General features: G+C 46.5%; 1 protein-coding gene across 1 annotated transcript in view; it reads right to left on the minus strand.

Annotated features, from left to right (window-relative positions):
• Positions 1 to 17,216, minus strand: part of LOC138503227 (mucin-2-like) — a 102,065-nt gene that overhangs the window by 26,570 nt on the left and 58,279 nt on the right. Inside the window, exons 2-3 of the mRNA XM_069622813.1 lie at positions 14,534 to 14,625; positions 6,573 to 7,328 (exon numbers count right to left, since the gene is read on the minus strand). Of these exons, the coding sequence (XP_069478914.1) occupies positions 6,573 to 7,328; positions 14,534 to 14,618 (841 nt within the window). The 5' untranslated portion in view covers positions 14,619 to 14,625. The remainder of the gene's footprint in view (positions 1 to 6,572; positions 7,329 to 14,533; positions 14,626 to 17,216) is intronic.

Below are 17,216 nucleotides of genomic sequence, written 5' to 3' on the forward strand. Positions count from 1 at the left end.
GCAAAGCAGGAACAGCCCTTCTTCCCTTTCCACCATCTTCTTTCCATCAACCCCTCATTCGGTATTGATAAATAGTCACACACACATCCACCAATCACAGTGAAGAGCTCTCCATGTAACACTTTCAGATCTCAACAACATTCCTCTGCGTAGACACTACACCCAGAATTGTTATTGCACAATCCCTTAGCATGCACAGCCCCATTTCCATGCCCGCCATCCTCAAAAGCCCCAGATGTGGCTTTCGTGCTTTGTGCGGGTGTGGGGGAATAAATTGCAACCAGGGTAGGAGATTTCATCATCAGTGGTGGCTCTGAAAATAGCCTTTTTTTTTAGATGCTTCTAGAGATTTTTATAGGGTTTTCTGTTTTCTTCTCATCTTCACATTCTTACAATAAACTTTTCAATGGCTCCTGTATATGGGCAAACAAAAGAGTATCACCAATGCTGGAGAGAGAAATGCCGTTTGCATGGAAACACACCGTATTTCGAAAATGAATGCTGTCATAATTGCAGAAGAACATCCCAGAAAAACAGACTGTCGCACGTGCTCTTCTCCAAGTACCATGAGGGCCGCACCCCAGTAAAGCAGGACCAGTCCTTCTTCCCTTTCAACTATTTTTTGTCCAACACTACCTCATTGGGTATGCAACATGCATCCACCAATCTCATTGAAGACGCCAGCATGTAATACTGTCAGTTCTGTACAACACTTCATATGTACGTTAAACAATCAGAGTGCAAGTGCAGTGTAATTTGAAACCAACTCCACTAGAAAGTTATGTAAAACTATCCAAGATTTCTGTATCCACATTCCTCCACAGGGCGACCCATCACCGTAAAGTACAGGTAGAAATATTTCTATACACTATTTTTACAACTCTTTTATAAGCGCCTATGAGCAGGCTGTCTGCCACTGAATGCCCACAACGTACTTACAAGGTGTACTGTTCTTTCTCCCATTACCTACCATCTAGTGCCACTGCAATGGAATATGCTTTCAAAGTTTTCATTTAGCCATATTAGCCATTCTAATATCCAAACAGTAACTGTCTTCTTGCCTTCCGACAATGCAACAAATTTTGTTCCGCACTTACCCATCTCCTACAAAATTTGTAAAAATATTGCAGAAAATCAGCATTCAATGTTTCTTAGCAACGTACATTAAGTACATACAGTGCATGCATAAAAACAGGATTCCTTGCCCTTACTTTGCACACTTCAACCATAGCATTCTAAAGGTCTCTGTACAAATAGACCTTCTGCCATGGTTTTTGTGTACACACCACAACCACAAACTTTATTGAGCAATGCGTTAGCCTCCACAATCCATTTCCATGCCTGCCATCCAGAAAAGGGCCAGGTATGGCACGTTTAATCCTGAAACTACCACGGAATCCACTGCGTTATCATGCTACGAAGGGGGGGGGGATACATTTGAAACAGTGTAGGAGATTGGATCTGTAGTGGTGGCTCTGAAAATAATTTTCATTTTTTTGTTTCTTTTTTATGTGCTTGCAAACAACCATTTTTCTTCTCTTTACATATTTTTCTGATTGCTTCTCCTCCTTACTTTTTTTACCGAATTCTGGTCAACACTTCTTGCACAGTGTAAAAGAAAATGGCATTGCCAATGGTGGTCAAATAAATGCCATTTCTATGGAACCACTGCATATTTTGCGACCTCATGCCCAACCTGTGCACTGCCATGGAGCGATGCAGGAAATAATTGCAACAGTTATCATAATGCACAAATAAAACACTCTCTCTTGCACCCCTGTGCAGTTTCATTCACATACTATGGCTGTACCCACTTCCATTCACAAAGTATTGTGTCAGTGCCAACCTACCCAAATACTATTTGCAACATTGGCCCTACTCGAACCAATCTGCACACACCACACTTTGCACGCACCCCCTCAACCGGATGCAGAGTCAGACATGCATTGCTGCGGTGGGTGAGCTGAAGCCCTAGGCTCTTGAGTGCATGGCTTACAGCTTACAGCCTTTGGCCGTGCACCCCTACCCAACCTGCGCACCGCCATAGAGCTATGCAGGAAAGAATTGCAACAGTTACCTACAAATAAAACACTGTCTCCTGCACCCCTGTGCACTTTCATTCACATTCTACGGCCGTACCCACTTCCATTCACAAAGTATTGTGTCACTGCCAACCTACCCACATACTGTTTGCAACATTGGCCCTACTCCAATTAATCTGCACACACCACACTATGCACGCACCCCCCTCTACCGGATGCAGAGTCAGACATGCATTGCTCCGGTGGGTGAGCTGAAGCCCTAAGCTCTTGAGTGCATGGCCTATGACCTACGGCCTTCGGCCATGCACCCAATAGTCTAATCCTTCAATAGACCACCACAACTTCATGTACCCATGCATGTCACCATGTGCCCAACTACTGCTATCCATCTGCATAGCACAGGCAACTGCACTCCCACCCAACCCATGCCAGGTGCAATTCACTCCCCTTCTGAAATTCACCTGCCACCACTCACCACAGAAAGAGGTCACCGCAAACAGGTTGCGGCAGAAGCTATCGGGCTGTTACGACAGCTGACTCCAATCACCACACAAAGTAGTCACCTGTCTAGGTACCCGCAAATTGGCGCAGTACACACAAATACTGCAGCAACTCCTTTGTTTTCTTCCACCTATTTACATATGTCACTTGAACCACTTATCACTGCCGCACCTTTCCCCTCTCTTCTTGTTGACAACACATGGCGTACATTATATGTTGCAGACCCTTCCGCCGGCGCACTGTCCTCTGATACACCATGGCAGCGTTTGTCAAAAAATCTTGACACAGAGCACGCTTCCCACCAGCCAACCACCGGCCACGTCCAAAGTTCTCCGACAGCACGCCGTACCGCAAGCCAATGACACTTCTGTTCGCAGAGTGAACAGGGAAATGGGTCCGTGGAGCGGACCCAGATATCAGAAATTTTTAGAGACGTACATTTCAGTTGTATGCAATAAAAGTACTGATCGGATTCCCACCAAACACACAAAAGCACACTTTTTGACCCGAGCCCCTGCCGCAAATTTGGTGCAAATCCGTCCAGCTGTTTGGCCTGTAGCAGTGCGCAAAGAAATTGGGACACCCCTAAACTTTTCCCTCCCTGCACAAAACCTCACCAAAGTTGGTGAAAAAATTCAGAGCCGACCATATACATTTTTTTCCAAAGTTTGGTGACAATTCGTCCACGGGGAGCACAATAAGCCGCTGCAAACAACATAATGCTTTGAGAAAGGCGGCATGTGTAATCATTTGGTGCAAATATTAATTGAACCTAATAATAAATAAATATATATTCGTTCTGTACTCCCGCCTGGTTCTTGGCTTAGTGGTGGCACAGGGGGAGCGATCTCAGTGGCTCTATATGAGTCATAGACAGGGTTAGAACTGAACAGATTCAATGATATATTGTGTGGCACTTTAATTGGAGGGGTGTGACAGACTCTAAATATATCATTACATGATTCAGATGTGCTGTAAATGTTTTGGACCTAACCGAGGTAAGTTCAGGTGCACCAAACATGTCCGGAAACCTCAGTGGTAAGTACTGACTCAGGTGCACCTTGCCGGCTCTGGATCCCACAGGTCCACTCAGATCAATGGGCCTCCCTGCCATGTATGCAGGTGCACCATTTATTTTTTGGGCCTGGCTGGTGCAGATTCAGATGAACATCACAGGAACTGGGCTTCACTGGGGTGGATTGAAATGCCCATACATGTTCTGAGCCTCACAAGGGCAGATCCAGAATCCCTAAACATGCTCTGGTCCTTGCCAGGGAGGATTCTGAAGTATCATAGCGGTCCTGAGCCTCAGTGGCTGTGACCCAAAAGAAGCACAGTGGTTTGGGACTTTCTGGTCCATACTCAGATTTCAAATACATGGTCTGGACCTAGCCAAGGTGGATTCAAATGCACCAAACAGGTCCATGGCCTCAATGATAGGGACCAACTCAGGTCCACCTCACCGGCTCTGTATTGCACAGGTCCGCATGCAGATTAATGTACCGTATAGGTTCTGTGCTTCATTGGTCCAGACTCAGATTCACTGTTAAGATTCTGGGCCTCATTAGCCCTCGTGCAGTAGCTCTATACAGATTATGTGCGTCACTAGCTCTAACTGAGATTAGTTGGCTTGACTGTGATGCACCATACAGGTCTGTGCCTCACTGATCCTCACTGTGATGCACCATACAGGTTCTGGGTCTCACTGATCCTCACTCAGATGCACCATATAGGTGGTTTTGGGCCCCAGTGGGCCCGACTCAGATGCACTATACTGGTTCTTGTCCTCAGTACTCCTTGTTTAATAGCACTATACCAGTTCTCTGCCTCACTGGTACGGACTGTGATTCCTATATTGGTTATGAGTCTCAGTGGTCATGACTCTGATGCACCACACAAGTTCTGGGCCCCATTTGTCTTGGGCCAGTAGCCGTATAAAGGTTCTGGGCCGAGCTGGTCTTCCTTCACTTAGATGCCCAATATAGGTTTTGGGCCTCAGTGGTTCTGACTCAGATGCATTATCAAGGTTCTTGGCCTCACTTGTCTTGATTCCGTAGCACTATAAGGTTATGGACCTCACTTCGCTTGACTCAGTAGCACTATACAGGTTCTGGGCCTCACTGTTCCTGACTGAGTAGCACTATACAGGTTCTGACCCTCAGCAGCACTAACTCAGCTGCACGCTACACATACTGGACCTTCACTTTGCAGTGGCTGTAATGCTTCCAATTGCACTGGGTCTTACTCTTAACTAGACCCAGGCCCTGGCAAATCGCTATCACTGAGCAGTCGGTTCCTATTCAGGCCAATGATTTTGCAGAAAGATGTACTCACATGTGGAGACGCAGCCCCACTGCCCGCAGGGCTTCCCAGTGACATAAATGAGGCCTCCCCCGCGTGTATGTCATCTTCAGAAGCCACCTGTTTACTGCAAGTTCATCCAGAGGCAGTGTCAGGGCCTCTCAAACCTGTTCAGTCCAATGGGCCCCAAGTATCGCTGGTGGGACGGGGGCAGCTGCTGCCCCCATGTTGTATTACAAATCAATGCAAAACACACGTAGAGGGGCCAGATTGAGAAGGTGTGGGGGTACTTCAGGCAAACAAAATATACGGCAATACTACACAACCCCAGCCTGCAGTTTGCTGTACTCGCTAAGTTGCACCAAACAAGATACTGCCATTTTAGAATCTCTTGGTTCGATGCCCTAGTCACCAAATCTTCAATGTACACTAATACACACCACTCATGAAAACCAATTCACTGATTTTACACAATACTTGAGTTTTACCAAACAGTTTCCTATATAAAACACACTTCTGATAAAATGGTTCAAAATACACATTTTAAATCCATCAGTCCAATTAAATTGGCCAAGCTGTTATTTGTTAAGAGCGTGGGCATACGCTGTTGAATGAACGCTGCAGACGTACAAACAAATTAATATTAAAAAATGACATTTTTGTCCGAAGGGAAGGACGGATCGACCTTCACACTGAGGTCAGTATACACCCCTTTTTAATCCATTCCCTGATCCATGAGAGTAAACTCACACATTGGCATTGAGGATTTGGAGATGTCGCTCTCTTCGTCTTCAATGAAAACCCAAATGTGATAAAGGATATCTTGGTGTCTGTGGATATGGGCTATCAGCCTATAGAGGCATTGCTCTGGGATCTCAGTTTGGTTCTTCACCCGCAGCATGTGTGTGCTGCACAAGTGCCCAGATGGGACCAGAGTGAACTCGAGAAGTAAATATTGACAGGTTTCATTACATTAATTATGACAACCAGTCTATATGTGGAAAGTGGATATCCACATCTGCCTTCTAATCACAATTACAAGTTCCTGGTTGCAGAACTATTGGAAAGAGTGTCCACTCCATTTAAATGAAAATGATGGTTATAGAAACAAGACATAGTCCCCTGAAGAAAGTTCCATATCAGCACTGGAACTGAAACATGTCGGGACTGCACATTACTATTTGAAGTCAATTTGCACCCAGTTGATGGATTTGTTAGTTAGCCATTCACTTTAGCTCATTGCGCCTTATTTCCCTGAGCGCCCGCAGCTGGGATCCTGGTGATAAAGATGCCAGTAGGTGCCACAGAAAGAATGGGTTCGGAGCTCAAATGTGCGAAGAGAGGCGACCCATTTGGCATCGATCTGAATTGAAACAAATATTGCAAAGTCATTACTTTTCTCCTCCCTATTTAATGCGTTTGCTTGTATCGAGGTGAGACCAGTAAACATGTTTAATCTCAACTGTTATTTTTAAGTTAACATGGCTTATTGAAGATACTCTGCATGTAGAAGTATGAATGATATTGGTGGTGCATATGAAGAGCACGCATGGCACATGGTTCTTGGCAGGGTACCCCCCATGCAGGCCTTTGGAAATGGCCCCCACTCATCTCTTTTTTGACTGCACCTTTCTAATGAATGTTCAGATCTCACCCACAGGTGGCGCTCGGGGTACATGACCCCCCACCCCATCCATGCATTCACTCAGCATTCTGCGCTTCTCTTACTTGTACAGAACACCTCCATGGAAAACAGTCCTGTAAATTTGTAGACGTAGAACCCATTCGCGGACGGATCGTTCAGAGTCCGCGGACACGCCTTGATCAGGATGTTCCCGCCCGCCGAGCAGTCGTTGGTTATCTTGTTCCACAGCAATGGCGCGGAAGTTATTCCGGTCCCCAGGAGGGGGTGTCCTCCCGTTTGCACAGTGTAGGGCTCCGCAGAACCACACCTCACCGGCCCAGTGCAACCCTCCTGCATCATTACCCCACTGGATCCGGTGTACCGGTACCAGCCGAACATATACCTGTCGGTGGGGAACACCCCGGTGGAGATGGTGCTGGAGAGCCGGGAGGGTCCAGAGATCGTCTTGTAGTTGGAGCACGGATCGATGCACTGATCGGTTCCATTGATGCGATAACAGTCGGTGGAGCTGTCACAGTAATCGCCACCACACAGGAAGGAGCGGCTGGATGAGCAGAGGTGGTTGCTGGGGATGTTAGTGCAGGTTGTAGGAGGGACGCACTGGTTCAAGGTCGGGCTATTGCATTCATTAATGTCGACGCACGTCTTTGAAGATGTGCTCCAGGTGGTGCCCTGTCTGCAGCACGGGGATTTGTTGCACTTGGCAATGGGGTAACAGGTAATGCCGCTGCCGAGGTACCCGGTGTTACAGTCACAGGACACGTACGTGCGTCCAGGTACCGTCCCATGGGAGGTCACTGTGCAGTCCGGTGACGGGCAGTTACTGCTGCTTCCTGCATCTGTGGGACAGAGAAAGAGAGAGAGAGAGTTAGAGAGAGAGAGAAAGGGGGGGCATTAGTGCAATGGCAGTGCGTCCAAGCTCATATCATAACAGGCGGCCTGGCTGCGCAACGTTCAGATGAAGTGGGGGTTCTGACTGACTTCCATAACTTCTCTGGAGGCGGCCACCGGCCATAACACAGGCGCACTACATCAGCAGGAGCCATGCTTTTCACAGCACGTTTAAATGGCACTTTTGCCGGACAGATATAACATCTCGGAGGTGAAACGTAAACACTGAAAACCTCAATAGGTGCCCGTGTCCTGCACGAGTGGACGGGGAACCAAATGTGGCCCTGGGAATGCTTTGCAAAGTGGCCTCATATTTAACATAAGTTTCTAACTTGACCCATTCCAATCTACAGGTGCTTGACCAATCCTGTTTTTTTCTATGCATTCTGGGACTTGCAGTTCCACTTTTTCAATTGTAAACTACAAGTCGCAGAATGCAAAGAAAAAAGCAGGACTGGATAAGCGCCTGCAGAATGGAATGGGCCATGTTGGCAACTGTGGTGTTACGCTGTGTGGCAAGCCCAACCCTGATAAGTGAGGTCTCGGGACGTTCTCCTAGAAGACAATTCTGAAAAATGGGTCCAAAAGATGAATTTCTAAGCACATGTGTCTCTATATAGGATTAAACATAGCTACACATAACTCAAATCTGACATATTTGTTAAGAGTGAGGGAGAACGTACTGGAAGCTTTAGAACAAAGTCTTTAATTCAAGGGGATTTGAGGGGAGAGGAGAGGTGGAGGTAAGGGATGTGGTGCATGGGAGAGAGGGTAAGAGGTCCAGAAAACCAGAGTACACCCACACACACACACACCCACACACACACACACACACACACACCCACCCACACACACACACACACACACACACCCACCAACACACACACACCCACACACACACACCCACACACACACATACACCCCCCGGCCCCCTCTCCCCACACACACACACACACACCCACACACACACACCCCCACACACACACCCACACACACACACACACACAAAAGAGGCCCATGGTCCAGAAGCCCACGGGAAATTCTCCGGAGTTCCCTGTAGGCCAGTCCAGCACTGGTGCCCTGCCTGCTCATTGCACACAGGCCTTACTTGTCCTCAAATATTTCCTTACTCGACCCCAAGGCTTGCTCTTTTCCCCCGTGTACTGGGTATGTTCCGTTTAGGTATTTGGATCTCACTTTCTCATCGCTTCCTCGCCTCTCCTGCATTTTTACATCTATAACTATGCTGGTCTCTCCTGGCCGGTGTGAGGTTTAAGTCGTGCACAATTTTCACCCCCTCTCTCAGATCTGTCTCCCATCTGTTTGTATCCTGCAGATCACAGGTCTGCAACCTGTGGCTCTGCAGATGTTTTGAACTACGACTCCCATGATCCTTCACTATTGACTAAGTTGGCTAGGGCTCATGAGAGTGGCAGTCCATCACACCTGGAGACTGAAAGGTTGCAGAACCTTGATCTAGAGATATGACCAGATGTCTGTGGCCTCAAGGGACTAAGGAACTTTCAAGAACACATTTCTTCAGGTCTGATCTAGAACTGGGTCCACTCTTCGAGGCAGTCCCATAGGGCTGCACAGGGAGCTTCAGCTTCTAGAACTGGACATAATACTCTAGCTTTGTGACCTTCAGAATGGGACACATAACAGCAGATGCCATCTTGAGAACTTTTCCCAGTACTTCCAGATGCAGACTCCGGAATGGACAGCAATACTCTGGATATGGCCTATAAGACAGAACTCAACACTCCACGTGCAATCATCAGAACCGGATGCATCAAAACGGCATATGTTGCCTCCAGAGTGGAACTTTGTGTACCAAATGCTCCGGGTCTCTAGGCGTTCCCCATGGCACCACGCGTATCACATCATTTCCTTACAATAAACTCTATTTGTGCGCCCTGCTTGCATCCTATCGCAAAGACAGGTCCTTGCTAGGAAGAGCAAGGTAACCGACCTGGCTCCTCCTATAATTCTTTTAAATCTTTTGTGTTAGGGGCGTTACTGGCGCCTATGAAGAAAAAATCCCTTCTCTGTGTTAACCACATTCCGTACCCACCATTTCAAAAGCGATCCTTCCCTTTGGCCCTATAACTCTGTCCTTCCAAGTCATTGGGGCTCATTGTATGTGAAGGATACCACCAAACGGAATTACCGTTACCGGCACCTGCTCTGGCGGAATTACCGGCAGATTACAGGTGCCAGTAAGGGTAAGTCAATCCCCATTCCATGGGGTTCCATAGCACTCCATGGGGGGATTGCTGGTATTACCGGTAATATGGGTGGCGGTAATACTATCTGTTTCTTGTAGATCGGGTGCCTGAGTTACCTCCAGCTGTTAGCTGGAGATAAATCAAGCCACCCCACTAGCAAACATGTAGTTTGCTGGTCTGGAAACATGCCGGTAAATGGAATTTCTGGCACGATAATCCCAGACCGGCACACCTATAATGAGGCCCTTTATGCCTTCCCTACCTTTCTTTATATGTGACTCCAATAATTCCCTGCACCATTAATGTACAAATATTCTCCCTCTTTGGGGCTCCTTCGGGCATAACTAATATATTCTGGCAGAGATCAGCAATGCAGCCAGCATGAAAAACATGCTTTTTGCATTACTATCGAAAGCCAATGGACTGCTCTGGATTATTTGGCAGACTCAAAACATGCCGCATCAGTCAGTAGGGATCAAGCCCTTCCGGGTGCATCAAAATGTTGATCCCACCGAGAGGCTGGTAGTGTTCCTGTTACATGTGCCAACCCCTATACGGAAACTCCGACCAATGCAGGAAATTATTAGCGAATGTGGTGGTTGTGCAAAAAGATACTGAAAGCCTTTGTCCATGTGTTGTTCCACAAGTCCCAACCCCTCATTAGAATGCGGCTGTTTGTTTCTTCCGGCCCCTCGCTGCTTCTTATGCTTCTGCTTTTTGAATTCTGTTTATCTGACTACCTACTTGATCCAAGTCGATTTACCACCAAATTGAAGGCCTTTTCCCCATCAATGTCTACCCTCTTTTCAAACTCATTCCGGATCTTTCCTTGCTCAACATAAAGGTTTGGAGCTTTGTCAATGGTTCTCTGCATTTGTAGCACCATTATGAGACGGTAGAGCACAGCCCCTCTTGGAATCCAGTGAAGGAATCTGGTGATCCTGTGCTAGTCCTTAGGCTTATCCATATATGGCAAGAACAGAGTGAAGTCAGCTCTAATAACTATGGAAAAGAGATTCCCTGTGAATATGGTAAAATGATTTCTAATGAAGGAAGAAGAGAACATTCTAGAATGAAAAACAGGAACCCAAGATAATGGGGTGGATGGGGGCAAAGGAAGCCCCTATACATCCATTCACAGAAAGAGGAAACGTTAAAGAAGAGGAGTTTTCATTGTTATAAAATAGCAAACAGTTTACACAAAATTTGATGCAGCAGAACCTCCACATACAATTTTGATTAGGGTTTAAAATGGGCAGAAGCGGGTGATCCGTTTGCAGTCCATGTCCATGTCCATAGACTTATGACACAGATGGACAGGGAAAACCTGGCCAGAATCAGTGCCGTAGTTGCAGTGCTTAATTTGGGGGGCTATTTGCCAGGGCTCAAACATGGCGCTTGTTTCTGAGCCCTCCCACCTATTCTCTCCGACTCAGTTTCAGGGTCAGTTTGATTATAATGAGGAATTTTAGCAAATGTATTATTTTAACTGTCAGTCAGCTAGTCACATAACAAGCAACAACAGTGTTCACTGGCCGTATGTATCCTGTGGCCCCACAGGGCCCGGTTAGTAGGGCTACATGCTTGTCCCCCAAAGGACACTATGAACTAGGAATAAAGACACAGACACCAGGTTAAGCCTCCCAAGCCTAAATCTGGAAAATGGCACCAACTGGAGCGCAAAGAGCACCCCAGAGACTGAACCAGGGAGCCGATCTGCTGATGCAAGGGGCAGCTCAGGCACCCCAGTGCCGTGGCACCTGTCGACCCAACCAGGGGCCAGATTGGATGGGTCTAGTGGTATTCATAGCCCAGGCAGTATGCCAGCTGCTGCCCGGGCCAATAAAGAACAGCTCAGCCCAGGTTGTGTGTGTTAGGCGGCCCAGACCAGGCTGCCCAGCCATGCCCTTGACAGCCCACCTCGAAGCCAGCAAGTTAGGCCCTTCAAAAAAGGTTCTCCCGGGCTGCGTATGCTAGACGCAGCCTGAGAGTTAAGAGCGCAAAGTCCACTCACCCCAGAGGGTGGCACAGTGAAGATAAGTCGCTGGCCTCATTGGCCTGCCCAGATGAAGAGGAAGGGAGGAGGAAGTCCTGTGCTGCTCCGTTGGGCGGCCCGGGTAAAGGAAGCACCAGGTTGCCCAGCGGAGCAGCTCAGGTGAAGACTGGAGTCCACCCTCTGTGTCTAACAACACATTGCTGAAGGGGAGGGCCAGAAACAGGCTGCTGCAGTTGTCACAGTGACGTCCCGATGGCACAGGGGACAGCACCTAACTCCAAAATGGAAGCGAGGGCTGCGGTGGCGAAGTGGAACGCCCCCACCGTTCTAATGGGGCCACCCTGAAGAAATTAAAAAGGCACAGGGTGCGGTGTAGACAACGGGCAGGCCTCAAAGCCAATGGGGCCCACCCAGAAGATTAAAGAGTGCAGTGGGTGCGGTTGTACTTGCGGGCGGACTCACACTCACACAGGGGATTACCCACAACTTCTAGAGAGTGTAGGAGCGCAGTGATCATGGGTGGCCCCATGTGGTGTACAGGGCCATCCAGAATAATGAACAGTGAGACCGGGCCCCAGCCATGTTGTCACCAGAAGACAGAGCCCCAACCATTCTCAAACCAGCAACACCCTCCAGCCCTGCACAGCCAGCTCGTCCACCAGCTTTGCAGCCAGCCACCATTGTGACTGCCCCAATCACAGACCCATGAAGGTACTGTGAAGGGGAGACTGACTGCAGTAGTCAACCCATTGTGACATAACGATTTATGTAGTATATATGTTGTATGTCGATGTATACATGCTTTGTTATATGTATATAGTTATTAATTAAATCTTAGGTAGAGTAAATGTTAAGAAGGGGGTTGGACATTATATATAAAGACACTTAGAGGAAAAAAGGTCGTAGAGGTGAGGTACCCTGGCATGATGTAAGGGGATAGTGTGGCTTGCCTGAGGCCCCATGGAAAGATGAGATTAGGTAGGGGGTCTGTTGCGCCAGACTCACCCTAAGGGCTCCTGAGACCCAAGGTAGGGTGAGCTGACATAGCAGATCCCCAGTCATGTTGGTCTCATGCCAGTGGAATCCTAGGAAACAGAAAAGAAAAATGGTTTAAAGGATAAGTGTGTTTTATGAATAAAGAGGGGTCCCTGTTGGGATTCCTATACAATGCACTCTTGTCTGTGTCCCTTAGTGTTCTAAGAACTCAGGGTGCAGCCCATCTCCTGATATCAGCAGTTTTATTTAGGAGGTGCAGCTCCCCTCCTTACCCAAGCGGCTGGGGGTTGGAGGGTGGTTTCCATGGGAACTGTCCCTGACCTAGGCCAGGAATGGATGTTCCCTGACTTCGGTTTGGTCTGGGAAACAGGGGCTACACTTATGTCTCTGCAGCCTGGGCCGGATCATTGTTATTCATTAACCGCATGACACACACTCTCGCCCTGCAATGCTCCCTATCCATTTTTTTAAAAGTAAAAAAGAATGAATTGGATGTGACAATGCTGGAGCGCATGATGGTCATGTGGGCACACTCATTCAGTCAGCCTGCATGACATTGGTGCAATTCTTTACAGTAATAAACCGCAGGACTGCCACAGCAGGGTTGGTTGACAACAACAAGACAGTCACCATCCAGCAGCACCAACAAAGGATCAAGGCCTGGTAAAGGGCCATTGCACAAGAGGAGTGCCAACCTCTTCTAGAAGATCTTGCTACAGTGTTTGACAGGCAAATTCACCAGTTTAGTAATATGTTGTCTGTACTTGTCCATCAATTTAACATGAGGAGAGCATATTTGTTCTATTTTCTGTGGATGGATGGTCAACGTGTTTCACTTGTCACCTATATCAGAGACCCATTGTAATGATCACTGTGTTTGAAGGCTCATATCTACACATGATTGTTCTGTTGATATGATATGTGTATATCACACATCTGTGTAGTAAGTGCACCCATTTCTCCCAGCGAGCCGAGCTGAGCCGCAGCTTTAACCTCATATATGTTGACAACGCGGGGAGCAGTCATGTGTAGTGGCAACAGTGGGCAAGAAGCTGCCCATCCTGGCTTGTCCTGGATGTTCTAGAAAATATGTGTCCCTAGCACTTATTCCTTTTTAGAAATGAAGCACTGAGTAGTTGTCTTCCCCTCTGGGAATCACAGGTGACTTATTGGGACGATGGGAGGATGTGTTCTATGATAAGTACCAATTCATCTTGGTCGCCCTCCAGGCTTGGTGCTTTTGTGATATCGCTGCTTTGCAGCACTAGCAATGAATGATAACTCTAACGACTGCAACAAACAACTCCCTGTGCAGAACTACGACAATATTGCCCACGCAAACACATTTTAACAAATCAAAAGAGGGGAGGCGTTGCTTTGGGAGGCTGAAGGGGCTGTAGCCCGGGTCTTTTGGTTCTAGCCCGGGATAGAAGCTCTGTGGCTCCAGCCAAAAGGATTGCTAGTCCTGAGTCCCGACAGTCCCGACATTAGCGTAGCCCCAGATCTTTTCAAGACCTAGCAACACCCCTGGTCCCTTTTAGGCTAACATCTTCCAACCCATCAATCCAGGGCTACAAATATGGCCTATGAGTTATGTCCTGAAATTCTGCCTATAACACTCAATAAAGGGAACCTTATAATGCTAGTGCATGATGGACCATGCAGTTCTACACCACAGCAGGGGGGGGTGGGGAGCAATATTCCAGGTAACCTCTTCAGGTAGCATACACACTGATCAAAGAGATGTGTTTGAGCAGCTGTGGCTAGACAACTCGATGCAGGCACCATGCAGCTTAGTAAGGATTAGGAAGATCAGCGATGGGTCCCTCTGAACTCTCCAGATCCATGAGCCGACTCTAAGCACCTGATTGGTCGAGTTCCTCATACTAAAGATTTACAAAGGACAGTGTGCAGTGTGGAATGTGGTACTCACTGTCTGATAATGTAGGTCCTACGCAGGCGAGGAGCAGTGTGAGTCCCAGGAGCACTTTCATTTCTTTCACAGGCCGGTCTTTCATTTCACACCTGAAAATAATCATATGAAGCCTTTGATTATTGGTCAGAAGTGTTAGTGGGGGATACACACCAGTGAGGTCACAGAGAACCCCTCTGGTGGAGTAATTGGCCAGTCATTGTATGAGAGCCATTCTAACCACTGTGCAGAAACCTGCCTAGGAAAAAGTGCCCCAGCCAAAAAGCTGCCATAAAAACAGCACTGGCTAAAAAGCTAAAATAGGAAAAAGTGCCCCCGCCAAAAAGCTGCCATAAAAACAGCACTGGCTAAAAAGCTGAAATAGGAAAAAGGGCCCTAGCTAAAAAGCTGCCATAAAAACAGCACTGGCTAAAAAGCTAAAATAGGAAAAAGTGCCCCCGCCAAAAAGCTGCCATAAAAACAGCACTGGCTAAAAAGCTCAAATAGGAATAAGTGCCCCAGCTAAAAAGCTGCCATAAAAACAGCACTGGCTAAAAAGCTGAAATAGGAAAAAGTGCCCCAGCTAAAAAGCTGCCATAAAAACAGCACTGGCTAAAAAGCTGAAATAGGAAAAAGTGCCCCGGCTAAAAAGATGCCATAAAAACAGCACTGGCTAAAAAGCTAAAATAGGAAAAAGTGCCCCCGCCAAAAAGCTGCCATAAAAACAGCACTGGCTAAAAAGCTGAAATAGGAAAAAGTGCCCCAGCTAAAAAGCTACCATAAAAACAGCACTGGCTAAAAAGCTGAAATAGGAAAAAGTGCCCCCGCCAAAAAGCTGCCATAAAAACAGCACTGGCTAAAAAGCTGAAATAGGAAAAAGTGCCCCAACTAAAAAGCTGCCATAAAAATAGCACTGGCTAAAAAGCTGAAATAGGAAAAAGTGCCCCGGCTAATAAGCTGCCATAAAAACAGCACTGGCTAAAAAGCTGAAATAGGAAAAAGTGCCCCGGCTAAAAAGCTGCCATAAAAACAGCACTGGCTAAAAACCTGCCATAAAATAAAAGAACCCTGGCAAATTACCTACCATGAGATAATGTACACTTGCTAAAAACCAAGGATAAAAACCTGTTGAAGCAAAAGTTTCCCTGGGTAAAAACCTGTCATATGAAAAAGTACCCTGGATAAAAAAAAAACTGCCACAGCAAAAACCTTCACAATGAAAACATTCATAGCAAATATACTGTACCAAAAAACATTAGAGCAAAGTCTGAAAAATATGTGAATTTATTTTCTTTAAAAAAAAGTTCTATTTTCACATCAACAAAGCAAATAAACAACAACGGGTAAACCTAAATGTGAGCCATCATAACAATAAGTGTACCTGCCACTAGCAGCAGTGTTAATAAGCGGGTGTGACCCTGGTCCAAGGCAAAGACCAAATGTATAGTACACAAAGAGGGGTTTCTATTCCCAACAACTGCACTAGTGGCAGCATATACATTAGCTACCTTTCAGTGCAGTGATGCCAAGTCAGTCATTAAATAGGATTAAGTGCATCAAAACCGAGAAATGCTAATTTCTGACAAAAACACTAATGGAGAAATAAGTATTAAAGATTTAATTTCGTGAGAACTTGGGAACATGATTTTGACCCGCCAAAACATGTTTTGACTAATGGGTCATCATCAGGACTGCTGCAATTGCAGGCGGGCACAGAATTCAGTTTACCATTAACACAGTTTTTTGTGAGTACATACAGAATGCTGTAACTTGCCTACTGAGACAGTGAGCACTGACAGAGCCGCGTCAATGGTGCTTATGCATTGCACTCGTCTCGGGAGGATAGCTCAGGGGCAAAGTGCTCGCTTTGGAAGCAAGACCACATGGAGCAACATAGGTTCGATCCCCGGGTCCACACTTAGAAACCTCTGGGTATTAAGCATGCTATAAATAACCTATCATATCATATCATATCATATCATATCACTAATTTCAAGTACTATTTGATCTGTTAATTGCAACAGCACTTAACATTGTACTCGATGTAGTCTGAATTCTGTGAGCAGCATCCCTGATGACGACCCATTGGCCGAGACAGGAGTTGGTATATTCTCTTCTGGGCTGTGTCTTTATATCATAAAAGTAGAATAACCCATTAGGCACTTTAATGCAAACTCAAATTGCCCATTATCAAAAGTGAAATAATCACCCTGTCCTTCTTTTAGGCTACATTTATATTGCCTTCTGGTGCTTACTCTCCTGCATTTATAGTGTGAATAAAACTCCAAATACTATGCAAGAATTAAAAAATGTACATCTATGACTGCATCATATGACATGCAAACTTTTCTGCAAGCTGCTTCATCGCAACTGCTTCTCATTAGTGATGTAATGTGAGAAATTGGGCAGAGGTCTGTTCTCATTACTAGCTCTTTGGAATGTTTATACTCAGGAGCTATGTTCACAAGCTGATTAATCTTGCACGGAAAAACAGAAAACAGGTTTACGCCGAGGTATATCTCCAGAGATCTCTGGAAATGGGCATAGATATGTGTGCAACCTGCAAGTATACGTTTGGATTATAGCAGAGTTGCTCTGCCTTTCCTTCATCCACAGTTGATAAATGGAATTTGACATTTGTATAGCGCCTTTCACCTTTGACATGGTCTCAACGTGCTGTAGGTTGAAGACCCTTGGGGGACTG

This window comes from Ambystoma mexicanum, chromosome 11, assembly GCF_040938575.1.
Source record: "Ambystoma mexicanum isolate Mex_15411 chromosome 11, UKY_AmexF1_1, whole genome shotgun sequence".
Lineage (NCBI taxonomy): Eukaryota > Metazoa > Chordata > Amphibia > Caudata > Ambystomatidae > Ambystoma > Ambystoma mexicanum.